We start from the raw sequence: 18,857 nt of genomic DNA on the forward strand, positions 1-18,857 counted from the left end.
ACAACTACTATAACTAAAATTCACTCGAACAAGTATATATAATAAGTTAAGCTCAGTTTATACTTTACCCCACGTCAAAAATGTGACATTTTGTGTCGGTGTTGGCGTTGGCGTTATCGCGGCTGTCGGCGAATTTTCGGGAGCTTGGGAAGTTGAGAAGGCAATGAGCTGGTTTAAGCTTTGTGGGATTGGTTTGCTTTGCTTATAGCGGAAGAGACAAAGCTTATCAAAGGAATTTTTTATAGAGGCTTTGCCTTTGCGCATGTTTTTGCATGTGTACATGTATTTTGTCTCAGTCTTTCACGTGTGTACTCTCACGAGTGGGTGAGATGGAGAATTTTGGAGCAAGTTTCTGTCCGACGCCGAGAAGCGATAGTGTAAAGAGTTTGTGGTTTTAAGATGTGACACGTGTATTTCGGCCGGGCCACGCGCCAGAAGCGCCTGATTTAATGTTTTCTTGGTGTAAGCAGGGGCCCTGCTAAGTGTCCCACGTGGCTGTATGATTGGTTGTGGGTGGTCGTGAATTTTGCCGAAATTTAAGTTGATTGAATAAGAGCTGATACGTGTCAGCTAGGAATTCACGGGTTGGTATTTTGTGTGTCACGGGTGACAACATGATTAAAGGTTGGATTATGTTAGATTCTTTTAAGCAAGGTTTGCCTGCCCTTAAATAACAATGATATCTGTATGGATTTTTAAAAAATATAATTTATATATAAAAATATAATTAAATATTATTTTATTTTTAAAAAAATGACTATTTTTCATCTAGCTTTTAGGTCATTCTCAAATCTATATCTACGAGAGATGAAAAACCTTTATTTTCACCTATAAACAAATTTCTATTATTTTTTCTGTTAAAGAAAAGGGTAAAATAGTTATTTTATTATTTATATTAAAAATTATAAAATTTATTATTTTTCACCTCCCTTAGGTTTTAGAAACTAACATTTCACTTTTATCTAAAGTTTTTAAACTTTGAAAAGTAACATTTTCATCCGCAAACCTAGAGTTTCTATATTTTTGAAGACGTAGTTGCCCCCCATAACTTTCAAAAATAACAGTTTCATCTTCATTCTTCAACTTCATCTTCTAACGTCGTCTTCGACCTCCTCCTTCTTCTGGTATGACGACGGTGGTGTGATGAAGAGATAAAGATCTTTTCATCACACCACCGTGCGACAAAGAGGTTTCTCTTCGTCACTCCACTTAGACGACGAAGGACAAGACTTCGTCGTCCTTCGTAGCTTGTTGTCTCGTCTTTCGTTTGTTCTTCTAGATTTGGATGATGCTTCGTCGTCTAGATCTAGACGAGGAAGGGTAGTCCTTCATTGTCCTTTGTAGTTGGAGATGAGAGATCGGTGGAATGTGTCGGCCATCGGTGGTGGCCGAAGAAGGAAGCAAACCCTTAGAGTGAAATCTAAACTTTTCAAACTTTAAGGATGGGTTGAGGTGTTAGTTTTTAAAACCTGGAGAGGGGAAATGGTAAAATTTTAAAGTTTTAAAGTTTATAGGTAAAATGACGATTTTACCCTTACCCCTAACTGAAAATTTGGATGACAATTTGGTCATGGGTGGGAGTTTAGGTTTTTCATCTTTTGTGGATGTGAGTTTAAAATTGGTGGGAAATAGTCATTTTTTTCTTTTATTTTTAATTTAAAATTATTTAATTAAGTGATGATATATCATATATATATTTAATTTGTATAATAAAAAATATATACATAATTTTATTGATAATTAAATCTAGTGCTTGAAAAGAAAAATTTATCAAAATGACATATTAAATTCTTTAAATTTGGCTCAAATCTAGATTAGTGAACTCAAAATTGGACTTAACTTGCTAAATTGACAATTAGTTTATTAGAAAGCTATCAAATTAAAAATAAGTTGCTAAAAATGAAAAAGATAAAAAATTGTTATTAGAAAATGAGTAAAAAAAAAAAAAAAGTTATTGGAAAAACTAGACACGTGGACAACTCAATTGAGTCAAGCTAAAACTATCTTTGCTTAAGTTTAATTTGTTTGAACTAAATATTGAATTAAACTTCTAACGCTAACTTAATGATTTATGGGTGATTTATGAAGTTGACAATCAGATACTCATATTTGATCTATACATTAAAGATTTTAGAAGATTCACAATAAAAATTGTCTGTATACATAATATACTTCTTTTTTTCTTTACATCAATGCTATTTACTCAGTTTTTTTCCCATACTGAATGCAGCAGAAAGAGAAGAAAAGAAAACAATTGGTGTACCGTATGAACCACAGCCACATGAATGCACTGGATGTCTAAATATTACACCACCCACCAATTCATCACCAAATTGTGATTCATATTTAGTAGCCCCAGCCCCCGATGGTCCAAACCAAACGATCCTCTTATATAACTGATCAGCAACAGTGGACCCTTCTCTTCAAATGGTGATTTCAGTTTATCTGCAACCTGGATTTCACCTGCCAGAAACGGTGGCAGACACGTGGTTAACTTGAGAGTCATTATCTTTGAAATTTGGAAGAAGAAGATAGTACACCAGAATTGGCGTTCATGCTGGCAAAGTTTTGAACAAAATTTAGCTGGATTTCTGTTCTGTTTAATCTTGTCTTTGAAGAATAGACATATATGTATACACAGACATACTTGGTGGTGGTGATACTGAAAGTCTTCGTATCAATGCATATGGAACTTAGCCAAATGACAAAATTTTGATGTAACTATAAAAAAAATAACAATTTTGGTGTATGTATAAAACAGCTTGTGTGCGTGTATATATATATATATAGGTTGTTGCCATGGAGGCAACATTGCTACAGTAGTTTTACACTTTTGAATCCACTCTACTTTTCCGGCAACTTTTTCATCTTTTCCAACAACTTTCATACTGTTCGACTTCTTATAAGACAATTTTTCTTCTTAATCTCTACCAACCTTTGTTTTTTACTACTATACTCTCGATTGACAACTTCATCATTAGTTCAAAAACTTTTTATATTTGAATCTAATTACGTTCGATGGAATTTGGTTTGACTGAAATCCATACCTCAACCATGGAACATATGCTGCTGAAAGTCACGCCAGCGCTTAGCTAACATGAGTTTGGGTGTTGAAGTTCAATGTCTAATATTGCTAGATGCAGCTCATTAGTTTTGTAGATATAACTTTTTCTGTTAACAATTTAAAAGAGTAACAATAGTTTTGAAGTTCAATGGTTTTGGAAATCACAAATTACTATGTTTTGAATTGTTTAACCACAAATTCTTATCCAAAACATAATATAAGTATAATTTCATTCCTCTTCCCAAAAATATGCAAAACTAACAAATTAAAAAAAAAAGAAAGTGCTTGTGATTTGGACCAAATTCAGTTTTCCCATTTTCTTTCAGGCTAACTCACATTGAGGAATGTGTGATATGGCTGACTAAGACTTTCTTTATATGTGGATGAAGGTAAAATTATAATTAAAATAAATAAATAAGGAATAATACTAAATACGTTCACAAATAGTACAAATGTTCATGTAATTGAATGTGATTTTATCTTTAATTTAAGCATATGTAAAATTACAAGATTATTATTATTTTAAAAACAAATTAACTTCATTCTCATTCTTTTACATGATGTAATTTAATTTTTGTGCCAAAAAAATCAAATTAAGAATTCTGGTTTGGGCTAGACTCTAAGGAGGCTCAGAGACCATTGCAGTAGGACAATCAGGCCCAATTAATTAAGGCCATAATACAAAAATCCGAAAGCCAGGCGTATATAAAAGGTACAACGAGAAGGGATGGTTTGTCTACATTGATATTACGTTTGAAGCCATTTAAACTAGTTTAAAATTTCAATTTGACGTCAGAAATGATCTTTTCGCCCTATATTATATATATATATATATATATTTTCTAATATATAGAAACACATAATCATGATTTGAATGTTGATAATGTACTTAGGTTTGATCTGAATTTAGATCAAATTACCCGAGTTTAAATAAAAAATTAAACTTATTTTTATAAAATGAGTTAAATTTAATTTAAATTTTAACTAACTTATATTAAATTTAAAGTTAAATTGAATTAAGTTTTAATTTATCTATTTTAATTAATTTTTAAAATTTTAAGTTCAACCTTGCTTGACAGTTTACCTTTCATTTTTGGCCAATAGAGCATTTCTAACTTCAACTAATTGGCAAAATATCCTTAAAATTTGTATCTCCATCGCTATTAGATGTATCCATCTTCAATCTGCCTCTCCATCTGATCGACTCTTTTCACCTTACATTAATCTTAACAGGTAACATCTTTTTTTATTTGTTTCTTTAAAGCAAATATATCCAAGTAAATCATATTTCACACCCAAGGTTTGAAGAAATTATAGGTTTTTCATATTTTGAATTAATAAATTACAAAATATTACTTAAGACTCAACTTCATCAAGGGAAGTGTGATCGAATTATCATATTATATTAGATTGTATTAGACTGATGATTACAATTACACAAAAAAAGATATAATCAAGACTCCAAGGGTTGATCTAAACGGTAAATGATCAATGATCATTTTTAAATATTTAAGGTTTGAATGGCTTTAGTGTGATTTATTACAATAAAATTTATTTTTGATTTATGCAATCCATAGTTACGGGCCTATAAGATTTTTCATAAAAATTCATTGGATTAATTAAAAAAAGAAAAGTTGCAGTCAACCTAAATTGCAGGATTGTATCTTTTTGGCATGATTTTGATTAGATTATGGACAGCCCTTTGAGTTTTGGGTGGTAATTATAGCTTTTTAATTCAAAGGAGGGGAACTGTGATTTCGCCAAACCATAGCATGGGTTCCACGGATCATGAACTTCTGACGTACCATTTATTTTTCAACTTCTGATAGTATGACGTATTTTACGATCAATTCAAGGGCGCCTAGAGCCATGCCAAGTCATAAAATCATTAAAAAGAGCGCGTGTGTGAACAAACGAAGTGCCATTTCGTGATTTAAACTTTTTCTTTCAAAAAACCGTCCGCTTCTCTTGCTTTCTTCTCTGTACAGATACTTATCAAAATGACTTACTCAGGGTTAAAGCTCAACTTCTCACGTGTTCTCCGATGACGACCCTTTTTCGCCTATCATTTTTTCAGTTCGCAGAAACATAATAAGAGAAGACGATAATCTGGTGCAAACCGGCTTGTCATATACAATCATGTTCGAAGCTCATGTATGAATTATTTTTCATTTTACTTTTGTTTATATATTTAATTTCGTGTTAGCTGAATTAGAGCTACGTGAATCACTGGTTTATAATTTTGATGATGGTGGATGTCGTTTTCGGTATCATGTAGTGTTAAAGCTTGACAACTTTATTACTATTATATAATCTAGCTTTGTTGCTTTAAGAATTAATTAAGTTCAATGTGAACCGTCTGATTTTTTTGGCTAATTATTTTTTTTTTTTGCATTGTCGTGTTCGGAATCAGTTACATGCGGAGCAAATTATATTGATTAAAGGATTTTAGAATTTCGTGATATTTTATTTATATTTTTCTTGTGAGTTATTGTCGTGAATTTGAGTTGTTTTTGGTTTGATTATAAATTTGTTGGTTTTATTGCTTGATAATTTATTCTTGTGTAAGTTGATGTGAATAATGGAGAGGTTTATAACGGTTCTTCACTTGTAGGTTCTGCATTTGCTTCGAAGATATTTGAGTGAATATGTCCATGGACTTTCTGTGGAGGCTTTAAGAATCAGTGTTTGGAAAGGTTAGTCTTAGAGTCTTTGGGGTACATGCATGCTGCAATTTGCTGTTGTATTTCCTATTATTTCTGAGATGAAATAAGCTTGTTAAAACTCATTGTTTTGCCCTTAAACCGTTCAAAAAAAAAAAAAAAAAAAAGAAAGAAAGAAAGAAAAGAAACGAATTATTTATACTCATGAAAGGAATCTTTGAAGTGTATTAAAACTGTTAAAGCTTCTTCCTACTCAGTGGTGTCATTGCTTGGCTGCAAAATAATGTCATGTTGGCAGTTACCTTTTTTTGACTGTGGTTTTTCAAATTGTAATGCCTTTCATTTTGTACAGGTGATGTGGTTTTGAAAGATTTGAATTTGAAGGTGGAGGCACTAAATTCTTTAAAGCTCCCTGTGATTGTCAAAGCTGGTTTTGTTGGTACCGTAACATTGAAGGTGGCTATCGTAAATCTTGTAACTAATTGATTTTCTTGACTCAAATTTTATCTTGTTTGATTAAATGTTTTAACTTAAATTTTTTTTTCTTAGATTGAATAAGTGGTTGAGTCTACCATGATTGTTTGGGAAGCTTTATTATATTGTATTCCCAAAATTGAAATACATTTTTGCACAGTGTCAGAACATTTAGTTTATCTCTATAGATTTTCATAAATTTATCTTGTTTAATTATGTTCCAGTATATATTAATTGATATGAGGGTCTATTTTTACCATAAGAACCGTTACAAAGAAATTTACATGGCATCATTTACTTAGCAAAATAAAGTTGATTACTGAACAAGTTCAAAGAACAAATTTGAGTTTCTCCTATGTAGAGTTGTTATTACCATTCTGTATGGTATGGTGTCTTATGGAATTTCAAGCTGCATTTATGGGGAATTTGCCTATGTTTGGTCATGCTTTCTTTCTCTGAGTTTTGGGACTTGGTTTTGATGGAAGAAGATTCAGTTCCTGAAGGTCATTTTTAACTATTGAGCAAAGATTTTATAATTGTTGGCATCACCATTAGGTTTTTGGTGGAGAAAAAATGTGATTCTTCTGGAGATGTATGTTGTTTGCTATGGATTGAAAGAAATAGAAGAATATTTGAGGAACATAAAGATGAGGACTGAAGTTGCTGTGGTAAAGAGTTCATATTCTTTCTTCTTCATTGGTACTGCTATTGGAACAAATTGGATGGATCTCTTTTTTCTTTATTCCAAGGGATTGGATAGCTGTTTTTTAAAATTAATTTTAAGAAGTTTTTAGTCCTGTTTGAGGGAGTCTCATAGTGAGGCTGTTGAGTTTGTGCATATTTTTTTCTATTCAATATTTCTGGTCTACCTGTTTGTATAGTCTGTTTGTTTCATTAAAACATTTTATTGGCTTATAAAAAGTAAAGTTTGTTGGAAATTGTAGGCATTAAGTCATGCTTTCTTTCCAAGTAATGTTCTGTGGTACCTTTTCTTATTCTCCAATTTCTATATTGTAGGTTCCTTGGAAAAGTTTAGGTAAGGAACCAGTTATTGTTCTCATTGATCGTGTCTTCATTCTTGCCCATCCTTCTCCTGATGCCCAGACTCCCAAGGTTGAATAATTTTTGCTTGATGAAAACGATAAATTCTTTATCGCTTTTTGCTGTACAAGGTTTGTTTGTTTTCCTTTGGGTCAAATTTTCTGGTTTCATTATTTGATGTAGGAGGAAAGGGAGAAACTTTTTGAAGCCAAACTTCAGCGCATTGAGGTGAAAATATATTTATCTATTATTTAAGTGTGCTTTTTGGCAGTTTCATGATAAACTGTGTTCTAGAAGTGCTCAATGATTTATATGATAATCATGTTTTGACACATAAATCTCAATTTGGTTACCTTGCAGTTTTATGATGCACTCATGTGTGATTTTGTTGTATTTGCAACATGCGAAGCCACTTCCTTTAAACTATGAACCCTTTGGTCCACATTGGATTCTTTCCTATGATATATTTCAAGTGAATGATTCTGTGAATCTGTAATTGATTGAGAAGCTGAGGTTTGTGATTTTTTATTTATCAAACAATTGAAGTATATTAAAGATAATCCTGACCAATGCAATTGTCTTGCAAAACCATTAAGTTCAAGTTCTGTAATTTTTGAAGCTGGAAAGTTGAAATTCATGAGAATGTTGTAAAGAGTAGAAGGGATAGATGATATTATCATTGAGGCTTGACTTTGTTTGGTCAATTTAATTGCATCATAGCTTTTGAATGACCACTGTGTGTGGGATTAAGTTGGCATAGCTAGCAATACTGCAGCTAATTAGGATCAAAAGCTTTGTTTGACACGTGCATGATCCAATTTCTAGTTTTTTTTTCTAATATTTAATGGTGTGGCTGACTAAACTATCCAATAATATTTGCAAGACAAATAATACAACAGATGGATAGAGAAAGAACACCAAATGATGTGTGTATGTGTATGCATAAATGATTTTAGTGGATTTGATTTCTTGGAAGTGTTCTGATCTGTAAAACACATTTGGCCATTTTTTCTTTCATAAGACCAACTTTTATCATTAATTAGCATGTTGGATGCTTGTTGACACAGCAAACATATTGCCTTTCTGTCTTTGAGATTTTTAGTAATGTTACCATTTTTGGAACTATGAGGTTTCTTCATACAATTAGATTATACTTTTCTTTGCATAATAAACCCAAACACGTTGCAGAATGAATATGTATCAATGACACATTGGCATGTGTGTTTCGTATGCCTCGACTTCTGGATGCTTAAAATGTTCATTCAAAACGCTGCACCATTTTTTTGTCATTTATTCTAGGATGGAAATTGCCTTACTTCTGTGGCGTTCAGGACGGTAGTTATGCAATTGAAGTTTCTGCATTTTTTTTTTCTGTTTATTTTATTATATTCATGTTTAGTAATTCCATGCAGGAAGCAGAATCAGCAATTCTAGAAACAAAATCAAGGTTAAAGCTTGGCAGTGTATGATTTTAACTTCTTGCTTTAGTTTATATAACTATTTGTTCATTCAAATTAATTTATTTTTGCCAATAAATATTAATTTATTTGCCAATAGGGATATATGTGTCGTACACCTCTTTTTTATTCATGATTGTTTGAGCTTAAATTATATATTGGGTCTTTACCATTGGTTTAACATTACTGATCAACTTAAAAATGGAAATGAAGCTTCATTGTTTCTATAATCTGTTATGTATAAGAGAGGGCTTATCGATCTGTATGCTTTTATATGTTAGAAATTATGCTTTATTTTCTGTATCCTTATGTCAGATTGACTGGTTTATGCTTCTTCTCTATGCATCCAAAATCCCATGTGGGTATAGAATGAATGATAATATGCACACATCCTTCAATTGCAATTGACTGTTGATTCTCATGCAGCCTCTTCCTGAAAATTCATGGTTGGGATCTTTAATTTATACCATCATTGGAAATTTAAAGATATCAATTAGCAATGTACATATCAGATATGAAGATTCTGTTAGGTAAGTGGTCAGTTGCTTTAAATGGTGTATTGGGTATTTAAGTTTATTTTAGACTTGTGTTTCTTTATGGGCTAGATCATGTTAGTCCTTTTGTTTTTTCTTACATCCTGGTTAATATCTGCTTATTTCATCCAACAATGTTGCATTTTGCAGTAATCCAGGACATCCATTTGCATCAGGTGTTACTTTGGCTAGGCTGGCAGCTGTTACAGTGGATGAGCATGGAAATGAAATTTTTGATACTAGTGGTGCTCTGGATAAGTTGCGAAAGGTTTGTGCATCTCTTCTATCTTTGATGAGCTGCAACTACTGAGATGGTTATGTGAAGAGAAAAGTATTTTGGATCTCATTATTGTCTTTCTAAGGCGCAGTTCTGTGTTCATAAAATTATTTAGAATGGTTTGGGCTTCTTTATAGGCTTTAATGTCTTAGGATACAAGGAAGTGCCTTTCTTCATTGTTCATCAAAATTGGAAGGCAGCAATTTTGCTGAGGAACATATTTTTTTGTAATTACCTATGCCATATAGGTGATGTGGGGAAGGCAGCAGTTTGTTTAGTATTTGTTTTTAAAATTATTTTCTGATGGGATTCTATGAGGGAGCTTTATGTATCCCATTTCAGACTATTCTCCCTTTAGTTATTTTTTTTTCTTCTTTTCAATTCTATATCTTTTTCCTTTTCTCTGAGCTGATGATTGCTTTATATAACGGAGAAATTTTTGTCTATAATACTTTAAATTTTTGTCTATAATTCCACTAAAATTTTTCTTGGTCACATTGGTATTGATCCTTTGCTAAAAGCAAAACTATATGGGCTAATAGGTATGTTGATTTTGTTACAGTCATTACATCTTGAGATGCTTGCTCTGTATCATGATTCCAATAGCTTCCCCTGGAAGATAGATAAAAGATGGGAAGATCTCAGTCCCAAGGAGTGGATTGAGGTTTGTTTTTGTCAAATTATTATCCTCTGTTATTTTGTAGTTGCCTATGTTTCCTGAGGCCAATGGAATTCATTACGTCTTCTTTCATCCCTCCTCTTTCAATTAATTTTTGTCCAGATATTTGAAGACGGTATTAATGAACCAGCTGTTGATTCTGGGATGGTATCTTCTTGGGCTTTGAATCGTAAGTACTTGGTGTCACCTATCAATGGAGTGCTTCAATATCATCGCCTTGGAAATCAAGAAAGAAATGATCTAGAGATTCCTTTTGAGAAGGCTTCTCTTGTATTGAGAGACGTTTCATTAACTATTACGGAGGTGTGAAGTTTGTTTTTTAAATCACTGTCTACTCTAAACCCACAGTCTACTTAATTAATTGCAAAACATGAGAAGTCAAGAGAGAAATTTAATATATGGAACTCCAAATTTGAGCCAACAATAGCCTTGCAATTTTTTTGTTGAAAAAAATAAAGAGTTTTCTTAAATTCTTTAGAAACTAAGCCTACAATATGCTAAGATTTAACTTAATCCCATAAGAATTCTACTCCATCAGCATTGGTACTTGATTCTATCTTTTTCTCTCTTCACCTGCAAGAGAGAGAAAAATTGGATTGAAGCTTCTTTCTTGCAAAAACTTTCCTTTTTCGGCTAGTCAATGGAAGGCTGAGTTCTTGTGTATTATCTTTTTTTACAGGAGCAATATCATGATTGTATAAAACTGTTAGAGGTGTTTTCAAGACACAGGGTATATGTTGAAGTTTCCCACTTAAGGCCTCTATTGCCAGTTTCAAAGGGTCCTCATTTGTGGTGGCGTTATGTTGTTCAAGCTTCCCTTCAGCAAAAGAAAATGAGGTATATGGTTTTATTGTATAACTCTTATTGGTTCCCCAATTATTGCTTGAACGCTTCACGTGGAATGTATTGTAATTACTACACAGGTGCACACACACACACATGCACATAAGTACTATGAAATTGATGTTGGTTTCATTCTAATTCCTTCTTCAGTTATCGCTTCTCATGGGACAGAATTCAGAATCTCTGTCAGCTTCGTCGCCATTATGTTCAGTTGTATGCTTTTTCCTTGCAACAATCATCAACTGTTGATAACTCAAAAATTAGAGAGATAGAGAAATATCTTGATTCTGAAGTAATTCTTTTATGGAGGTATGTTGATTTAACTTAGCCTGACCACTTTGGTGTTCTTTTAAATAGGTTGATTCTGTAGCAAAAGTGTGGACAATGTAATTCCATGAATCAATAACATATTATCCATATTTCAATTTGTAGAGGATTTTTAGTACATGGCCTATGCTGGGACCAGCCATTTTGTTGTTTCTAATGTTACACATTTTGTATGTACATTTAGGTTACTCGCACATGCCAAGCTTGAATCAGTAAAATCAAAAGAAGAGGCTGAACAGAGGTGGTTTAAAAAGAAAAGTTGGTTCCCATTTACATGGTGGGTGGGAAATTTTTCACCTTTTTCCTGGAGAAAAGTTACGTTTAATTGGTATTTGTGAATTGATTGTTTTGCTTGTTTAACTTTTAGCTATATTTTGTGCTTACAGGGAAATTTAGCTTTCAAATTTTATATATGTTCCTGGTAACTTATTTCTAGCTTCCTTTTATTTCAGGCTTGCAAACTCAGAGGAAGTTTCTGAGAAATCAAAGCTAGTGGAAGAAAGTCTGACCAATGAAGAATGGCAGACAATCAATAAGTTGCTAAGTTACCAGTCGGGTGAGGAGTTGATGCCGCATTCAGGAAAAGACATGCAGAATATGATCAAGTATTTGGTGACTGTATCTATAGGTCAGGCTGCAGCAAGGATTATGAGTATCAATGAGACTGAAATTCTTTGTGGTCGGTTTGAGCAACTTCATGTTTCAACCAAGGTCAAACATCATAGTACGCACTGTGATATATTATTAAAATTCTGTGGCTTATCTTCACCCGAAGGCTCACTTGCTGAGGTATATTTTTATGCTCTGTCATGGTGTTTGTATTTTCTGTGGCAGGTTTTGGTTTATTAATATTAATGATTACATACTCTGATGCGATATTCAAGGAAGGTTCTTTTAATATCTGTGTTTGTTGACTTTCAAATTTTAGCCAGCTTCATTTTTTTTTTTCTGAATTTTATTGTATTTTTGCACATTCTCTTGAAAGTTTAACAAAACATATTGCATAACTTTTATTTCAAAAGGTTAAACTAATAAAAAAATAGTATTAAACTCTTGCACAATCTCTCATGTATAGGGTTAATTTTAATTTACTGCACCTGGCTGTTACCAAATGGTGTTTTGGCTAATTTGTACAAGTTGATGTTGCTCGGTTTGTGGAAGTTCACAAATTTGGTTTCAGTGCATAGACTATATTTGACAAGTTTTTTGTTCCCTATTTGAAGAGATGTTTGTCTTTTGACAGCCACTAGCTCCACCCTTGTAATTAATCTCTAATTTCTGATGTATCATTATACATGTTTATGGTCCTCTATAAAAATTAATTATGAGGTCTGTCATATGGATCTCAACACATGCAAAGATATGTCTCAACACATACAATGGCAAACAAGGAGTAGTCCAACAAACATCATGTGATAGTTTAAAAACCCTTTTCTTCTGCTTTGGAAATTTTAATTTTGTGTTGCATGCTGACATCTGCTAGTATGTGTTTTGCAGAGTGTCTCTTGTGAGAAAAAGGTAAATGCATTAGTTGCTAGTTTTGTACATTCACCGGAAGGGGAGAATGTTGATTGGAGGTTATCGGCTACAATTTCTCCTTGCCATGTCACGGTAAGTTTTTGATTTATATATGATAATCTGTCTCTTTAATGGATGGTTATTGAGAGTTGTTGTGATTGTTTCATGATAAAAGCCATTAACCAACTTTGTTTGCGTGGAACAATTGTAGTTGGAGAGTTATCCATGTTTCCTTTGAACTTGAAAACTATGATCTCAGAGATAGAGATAATTGAGAAGACGCTATTCTATTTCAACTTACAAAATTATATGAAAATTAACTTATTCTTATATGGAAGAAGATCTCCAATTTTAGGAACTACAATAACTCCTAAAATATTACACAATTATTATTTGCTTTATTTACAAGATCTCCTAACTAAAAGTAGAAAAAAAAAATTTGAAAATTGGGAAGTTGAGAATAGGAGAATTAGGAAACCCAATTGGATTTTTCTCCTTTTCACATTGCCTCTCAAGCTGCCTAGCTTTCAAATTGTTTCTTGTGCTACCCTTTTGTTAGAACATCAACAATTTGGTTGAAAGTTCGAATATATGACATACAAATCACTTTGCTATCAAGATTTTCTTTATAAGGTGCTTTTCAACTTCAATGTGTTTTGTTTCGTTGTGAAGAACCGAGTTGTGAGCAATTGCAATTGCAACATTTTTATCACAATAGACCTTGATCAGTGGAGGAATAGGAACATTTAATTGTTCTAGTAGCCTCTCTATCCACATAACTTCACAAATTCTATGAACAATGATTGAAGTTCAGTTTCAGTCCTATCCTAGAAACAACATTTTATTTCTTTCTCCTCGAAGTAACAAGATTATCTCTTACAAAGGTGCAATAGCCTGATGTTGATTTTATATTCATAACATTCCCTGGCCAATCTGCGTAAGTGTAAGTTTCTAACTGTAGTTGATCGCAATTCCTGGAGAGTAATCCTTTACTAGGTGTTCCCTTTGGGTATCTTAGAATTCTATTGGTAGCTTTAAAGTGCTATGAGCCTAGGGGCTGCATAAATTGGCTTACCATACATAGTGCAAAAGCTATGTCAGGCTGTGTAACAGGAAAATTAGCTTAACTATAAGTCTTTGGTACTGCTCCCTAATAACAACGTTCTTCACTTCCTCTGGTTACAGTTTCGAGTTGGGCTTAATAGGACTCTGAACTGCCATTTACTCAAGCATTCCTGTTTTACCAAGCAAGTCTATAATATACTTGCGTTCATTCACAAATATTCCTTTCTGAGATCTTGCAAATTCCATTCCAAGAAAGTAATTTAGAACTCCTATGTCCTTAAATTTCAGGTTCACCTGCCAGTTTTTTCATCAAATTTTCAATTTCTACATTATCATTCCCGGTCAATCCATTAATGCTTCTCGACTCCTAGGTTCTCTTCAAAGCCAAGTGAGAGATCCATGAAAATCTCTTCTTCCAAATCCCCATTCAAGAAGACATTTTTTACACCTAGTTGATCTAATGGCCATTTATAATTCACTGTTAAAGAAAGAACACGTATTGAGCGTATCTTGGCAACAAGGGTGAATGTCTCCTAATAGTCTATCCCACAGGTTTTTATAAACTTTTTAGCCATGAGCCTTGCCTTGTACATCTTAATGCTTCCATCTGTCTTATATTTCACAATATAGACCCACTTGTGTACCATTGTAGTCTTATCTCTTAGTAAGTCAACAACCTCATAGGTTTTACCTTTTTTAAGAGCATTCATCTCTTCTTTAAGTACTAAATCAAACTATATCCTATAAATAAAATATTTTCAAATTTTAAATTTGCAGGTTTTGAAGGAGAGTTTTGATCGCTTTTTTGAGTTTATAAAGAGGAGTACTGCAGTTAGCCCAACTATTGCATTGGAAACGGCGACTGCATTGCAGGTAATGCTGTCAACAAAATGAAGTTAACAGTGTATTCGTTAGGCTGATTATTATTGCATGCCTAATGCAGATGAAGATTGAGAAAGTGACTCACAGAGCACAAAAGCAATTTCAAACGGTTTTGGAAGAAGAAAGCAGGTTTAAATTTTTTTTATTATTTTACTTTGTTCTTAGTTCTCCCTATTTACTTCTCGATGCTGTCTATGGACAACATAGGGGATGAAAACTTTCATTTTCTTTACTTTACTATCCTTCTTGCTTAACTTCTTTTGGGAAAGGAGAAAGCCAAGACCCTTTAGAAATACATGGTAGCTTTACTAGTTTGGCAAAAGAGAAGCGACTCTGCTTTTGAAGGCAAAAAAGGGGATGATACAACAACTTTTGGGATATTTAGACAATTCTATGGTCTTCAGTTTATAACATTTTAAAACTCATCTCTCTTCTTTATGGTACTAATCTAGGAAGACATTCTTAGATAGTTATTTTCTTGGGGTTTTTTGGTAGCAATATCTACTCTTGTCTTTATCCCTTGGTTAGCTAAATATGTTAAAGATACAACTATACATCTGATTTTGTTTTGCTAATATGGGACACATTTCCACCTGTGTATCTACTTGTCTTCAGTAATACAAATCTTTTATTTCTTTGTGGGAAAAAAAATTATGGCTTTGCCCAACCTCAATAATTTCATTTTTTTTCTACGGTTTGCTTCTTCCAAAGAGAATGCAAATGATATATTATCATATTAATTGTTTTGTCTGTTTTCTTCAGATTTGCTCTTGATATTGATCTTGATGCTCCAAAGGTTAGAGTTCCTATAAGGACCTCCAGCTCTTCCAAATGTGATAGCTGTTTTCTCTTGGATTTTGGTCACTTTACTTTGCACACCATGGTAGGCTCCTTTAATATGGGCTTTTGAGTTTTTGGTAGTGACATTCTCTTTGTTAAATGACACTATTGATACTATAGGGAGGCCAGTCTGAGGAATATAAGCAAAATATTTATTCTCGTTTCTACATATCTGGAAGAGATATTGCTGCTTTTTTCATAGATGGGAATTCTGACAGTCAGCAGTGCACTTCGATTATGGTAGCAGAGAATAGTCAACCAATTGTATCACCTAAGATAGAAAAAATTGACAGTTTCTATTCTCTCATTGATAGGTGTGGAATAGCAGTAATTGTTGATCAGGTATTACTTCTGTGTAATTTTTCTTGTACTATAGTCATTTTTATTTGATATTGGTTATTATCTATTCTAACTAGAGTTTATATCAAAAATCTTTGTGCACCTGCTAATTTCAGATTAAAGTTCCTCATCCAAGTTATCCATCAACTCGTGTTTCCATTCAAGTTCCAAATCTTGGCGTTCACTTTTCACCTGAGCGATATCTCCGACTAATGAAATTATTAAACATACTGCAAGGTACAATGGAAACCTGTGGTCAGCCTTCTGTTAATAATTTCCAAGCTGAACTAGCCCCTTGGAGTACTGCTGATCTTGCTGTTGATGCTAGAATTCTAGTATGGACGGTATGTCCTTTTGCGAAAGGGAAACTAAGTTAGTCATAATTTACCTTATCTATGTGTCTGATTTTAATCATGTTGCATATTAACTTTATCTAGGGGATTGGCAATTCTGTTGCTACGTGGCAACCCTGTTTTCTTGTCTTATCTGGTTTATATCTCTATGTCTTGGAATCTGAGAAATCCCAGAGCTACCAGCGATACTTGAGGTTTCTCCCGGCTTCTTTCCCTTGTGTTTCTGTCCAGTTGATATCTATCCAGCTGCTAATTATTGGGCAATTGAGACTAGTATTATTATCTTTAAAAATTGTTTTCTGGCTGTGGTGCTTGTCCCATTCTGGAATTTCTTATTTAAAGCTTATCTCAAGTCTAAAATTTATTTGTGGACGATGCAGTATGGCTGGTAGGCATGTGTTTGAGGTTCCACCAACAAATATTGGTGGTTCACCATTTTGTATTGCTGTAAGTTTCAGAGGAATGGATAGCCAGAAGGTAAGCCTTGTTGGTTTATGTGTGTTTATGGTGTTCAATCATCTGCATCACAGTCATTATGAGTGGTTATAACTAAATTGTTCTTACTTATCATTGGGTTGTTGAAACTAATTGAAATAGGTAGAGGTGCTTTCCCTAGTTAGAGGGAAAGCGTAGAGTGATTCAGAAAAATAAAGATTAGCTCTCCCTAGATTTCAATTTTTTCTAGGCATACAAAATGCAAACTCTTGCTAACCTCAAGGGTTAGCAAAACTGGTGGAGTATTAAAATTTTTAAGGTAAAGGTCAGGGTTCGAGCCACTGTCATACATGTGAAACCTTGACTTATTTAACATAATAGTTGTGGGTTTGATCACTATGCCTCGGGTTTATCTATTTAACAAATACGTGCGGGGTTCCGTTTATCTCAAAAAAAAAAAATGCAAGCTGTTGTTTTCTTTCTTGTATGGAAGAAAGTAAAACAGAAGAAAATATTTGCTGCTTTAACGAAAGTTTTAAAGGAGAGGAAAAATACAAAGGAATAACTGTAGCCCCAGTGTCATCAAATATAAAAAAATAGAAATACGAAGCCCTGGTGTCAACCGCTAAAACCTGAGAACAAAAATAATGAGTAACTTCATGCTCAACCAAAAATACATCCCAATTTTGAAAAAAAAAGGAGTTATGTTGAAACTAATGTGACTTTGAAACCCATTATGATGCTAAGAATCAAACTCTAGGCCACAAAAAATCAACTTCCTTCCCTTCTGGGTTCTTAAAACAAACATCTATATACACAGTATCTCTAATAGTACCAGCTCTTCATCACCACTGCCAGAGAAGTATATCAGTCTTAACCAATAGTGAAACACAAGAAAATATTACTTGTCATTTGATGTATCTTTTCTGTAAGGTATGATACATGAATATTATGCTTAACAAGTTCACTTGTTATAGTTGTCTTCAAAATGTTATTTTTTGTCTTAATTTGTTTTTTTTTTTTTTTTGCAAATATCAATCATTTATTTGCCAATGGCACTAAACTTTTTAAATTTTAACATGATTGATTGTTTCCAAATCTTATTATTGTGGGTTTTTAAGATCATGTCTTCTTATGGAGATTTTATCTTTGCATTTTTTGATGCTGAGGGACATATGCATTTTCTTTATAGTGCTAGAAAGTGGATTCTTCCTACCAATTTATCATAAGGTTATTATGTAATAAATGAGATTATTTCAGCAGGCTCTGGAATCTTCTAGTACCTTGATTATAAAGTTTCGGGAGGAGAGGGAGAAGGCAATTTGGCTGAAAGAACTTATGCATGCCACATATCAAGCATCTGTATCATACTTTCTCTAATATCTTTATGAACTTTTTAAATTATTCATTTGTGATGGTTGGAAATTAGCATATATATTCTTTCTGCAGGCTCCTCCAACAGATGATGTACTTATGAAAAAAAATGATGTTGTATCTGAGTTTAACAAACACCAGAGAACAAATTTGAAAACAGCGGACCTTGTCATTGATGGGGCCTTGGTGGAAACAAAGTTATTTATATATGGAAAGGTTAGCCATTTCTTTGGTGCTGAATATGTATATGGTGAATTATTTTGCCGAGATTACCTCCAAATTCTTTTCTTTTTTGAGAAGAAACATATATATATATCATTAAGGATTATCTCCAAATTCTTATACATGGGCATGGATATTTAGCTAACTGATTAGTTTACCTTTGAGGTTTTTCATCATAATAAGATCTATTTGTTCATGGTTTTATGCAGAATGGAGACAAAGTAGATGAGAAACTTGAAGAGACTATGATTCTTGAGGTTCTTGCTGATGGGGGAAAGGTTTGTGTAACTACTTTTTGTGTTTTCTTTGTTGGAATATAAATAGCATTGCCTGTTGCTATATATTTTCAGCTTTTAGGTTCAATGATTACTTAACAATCTATATGATCAAGCTGATCAGGAGATTTTATTTTCGATTCTCCCTATCTTATAAATAAATTATAAAATTGGGCAAGTGGCTTTTTTTTGGGAC

The 18,857-nt window shown here is 33.0% G+C and overlaps 1 protein-coding gene across 3 annotated transcripts in view; it reads left to right on the forward strand.

Moving 5' to 3' along the window:
• The first annotated feature begins 4,735 nt into the window (after positions 1–4,735).
• The window catches only part of LOC123220770, a 43,764-nt gene continuing 29,642 nt past the window's right edge, over positions 4,736–18,857 (forward strand). For 2 of the 3 annotated variants that reach the window (XM_044643364.1, XM_044643365.1), the window contains exons 1-25: positions 4,736–5,218; positions 5,679–5,760; positions 6,080–6,183; positions 7,219–7,314; positions 7,426–7,470; positions 8,655–8,705; positions 9,126–9,229; positions 9,383–9,500; positions 10,072–10,173; positions 10,291–10,491; positions 10,868–11,025; positions 11,182–11,340; positions 11,543–11,635; positions 11,811–12,147; positions 12,856–12,969; positions 14,719–14,814; positions 14,885–14,952; positions 15,586–15,706; positions 15,784–16,005; positions 16,119–16,346; positions 16,440–16,549; positions 16,736–16,832; positions 18,054–18,152; positions 18,240–18,380; positions 18,596–18,664. In XM_044643364.1, the coding sequence (XP_044499299.1) occupies positions 5,204–5,218; positions 5,679–5,760; positions 6,080–6,183; positions 7,219–7,314; positions 7,426–7,470; positions 8,655–8,705; positions 9,126–9,229; positions 9,383–9,500; positions 10,072–10,173; positions 10,291–10,491; positions 10,868–11,025; positions 11,182–11,340; positions 11,543–11,635; positions 11,811–12,147; positions 12,856–12,969; positions 14,719–14,814; positions 14,885–14,952; positions 15,586–15,706; positions 15,784–16,005; positions 16,119–16,346; positions 16,440–16,549; positions 16,736–16,832; positions 18,054–18,152; positions 18,240–18,380; positions 18,596–18,664 (3,030 nt within the window). In that variant the 5' untranslated portion in view covers positions 4,736–5,203. Of the gene's footprint in view, positions 5,219–5,678; positions 5,761–6,079; positions 6,184–7,218; positions 7,315–7,425; positions 7,471–8,654; positions 8,706–9,125; positions 9,230–9,382; positions 9,501–10,071; positions 10,174–10,290; positions 10,492–10,867; positions 11,026–11,181; positions 11,341–11,542; positions 11,636–11,810; positions 12,148–12,855; positions 12,970–14,718; positions 14,815–14,884; positions 14,953–15,585; positions 15,707–15,783; positions 16,006–16,118; positions 16,347–16,439; positions 16,550–16,735; positions 16,833–18,050; positions 18,153–18,239; positions 18,381–18,595; positions 18,665–18,857 lie in introns of all 3 variants that reach the window. The other variant, XM_044643363.1, reaches the window with a different exon arrangement.

The sequence above is a fragment of the Mangifera indica genome, chromosome 7 (assembly GCF_011075055.1).
Source record: "Mangifera indica cultivar Alphonso chromosome 7, CATAS_Mindica_2.1, whole genome shotgun sequence".
Lineage (NCBI taxonomy): Eukaryota > Viridiplantae > Streptophyta > Magnoliopsida > Sapindales > Anacardiaceae > Mangifera > Mangifera indica.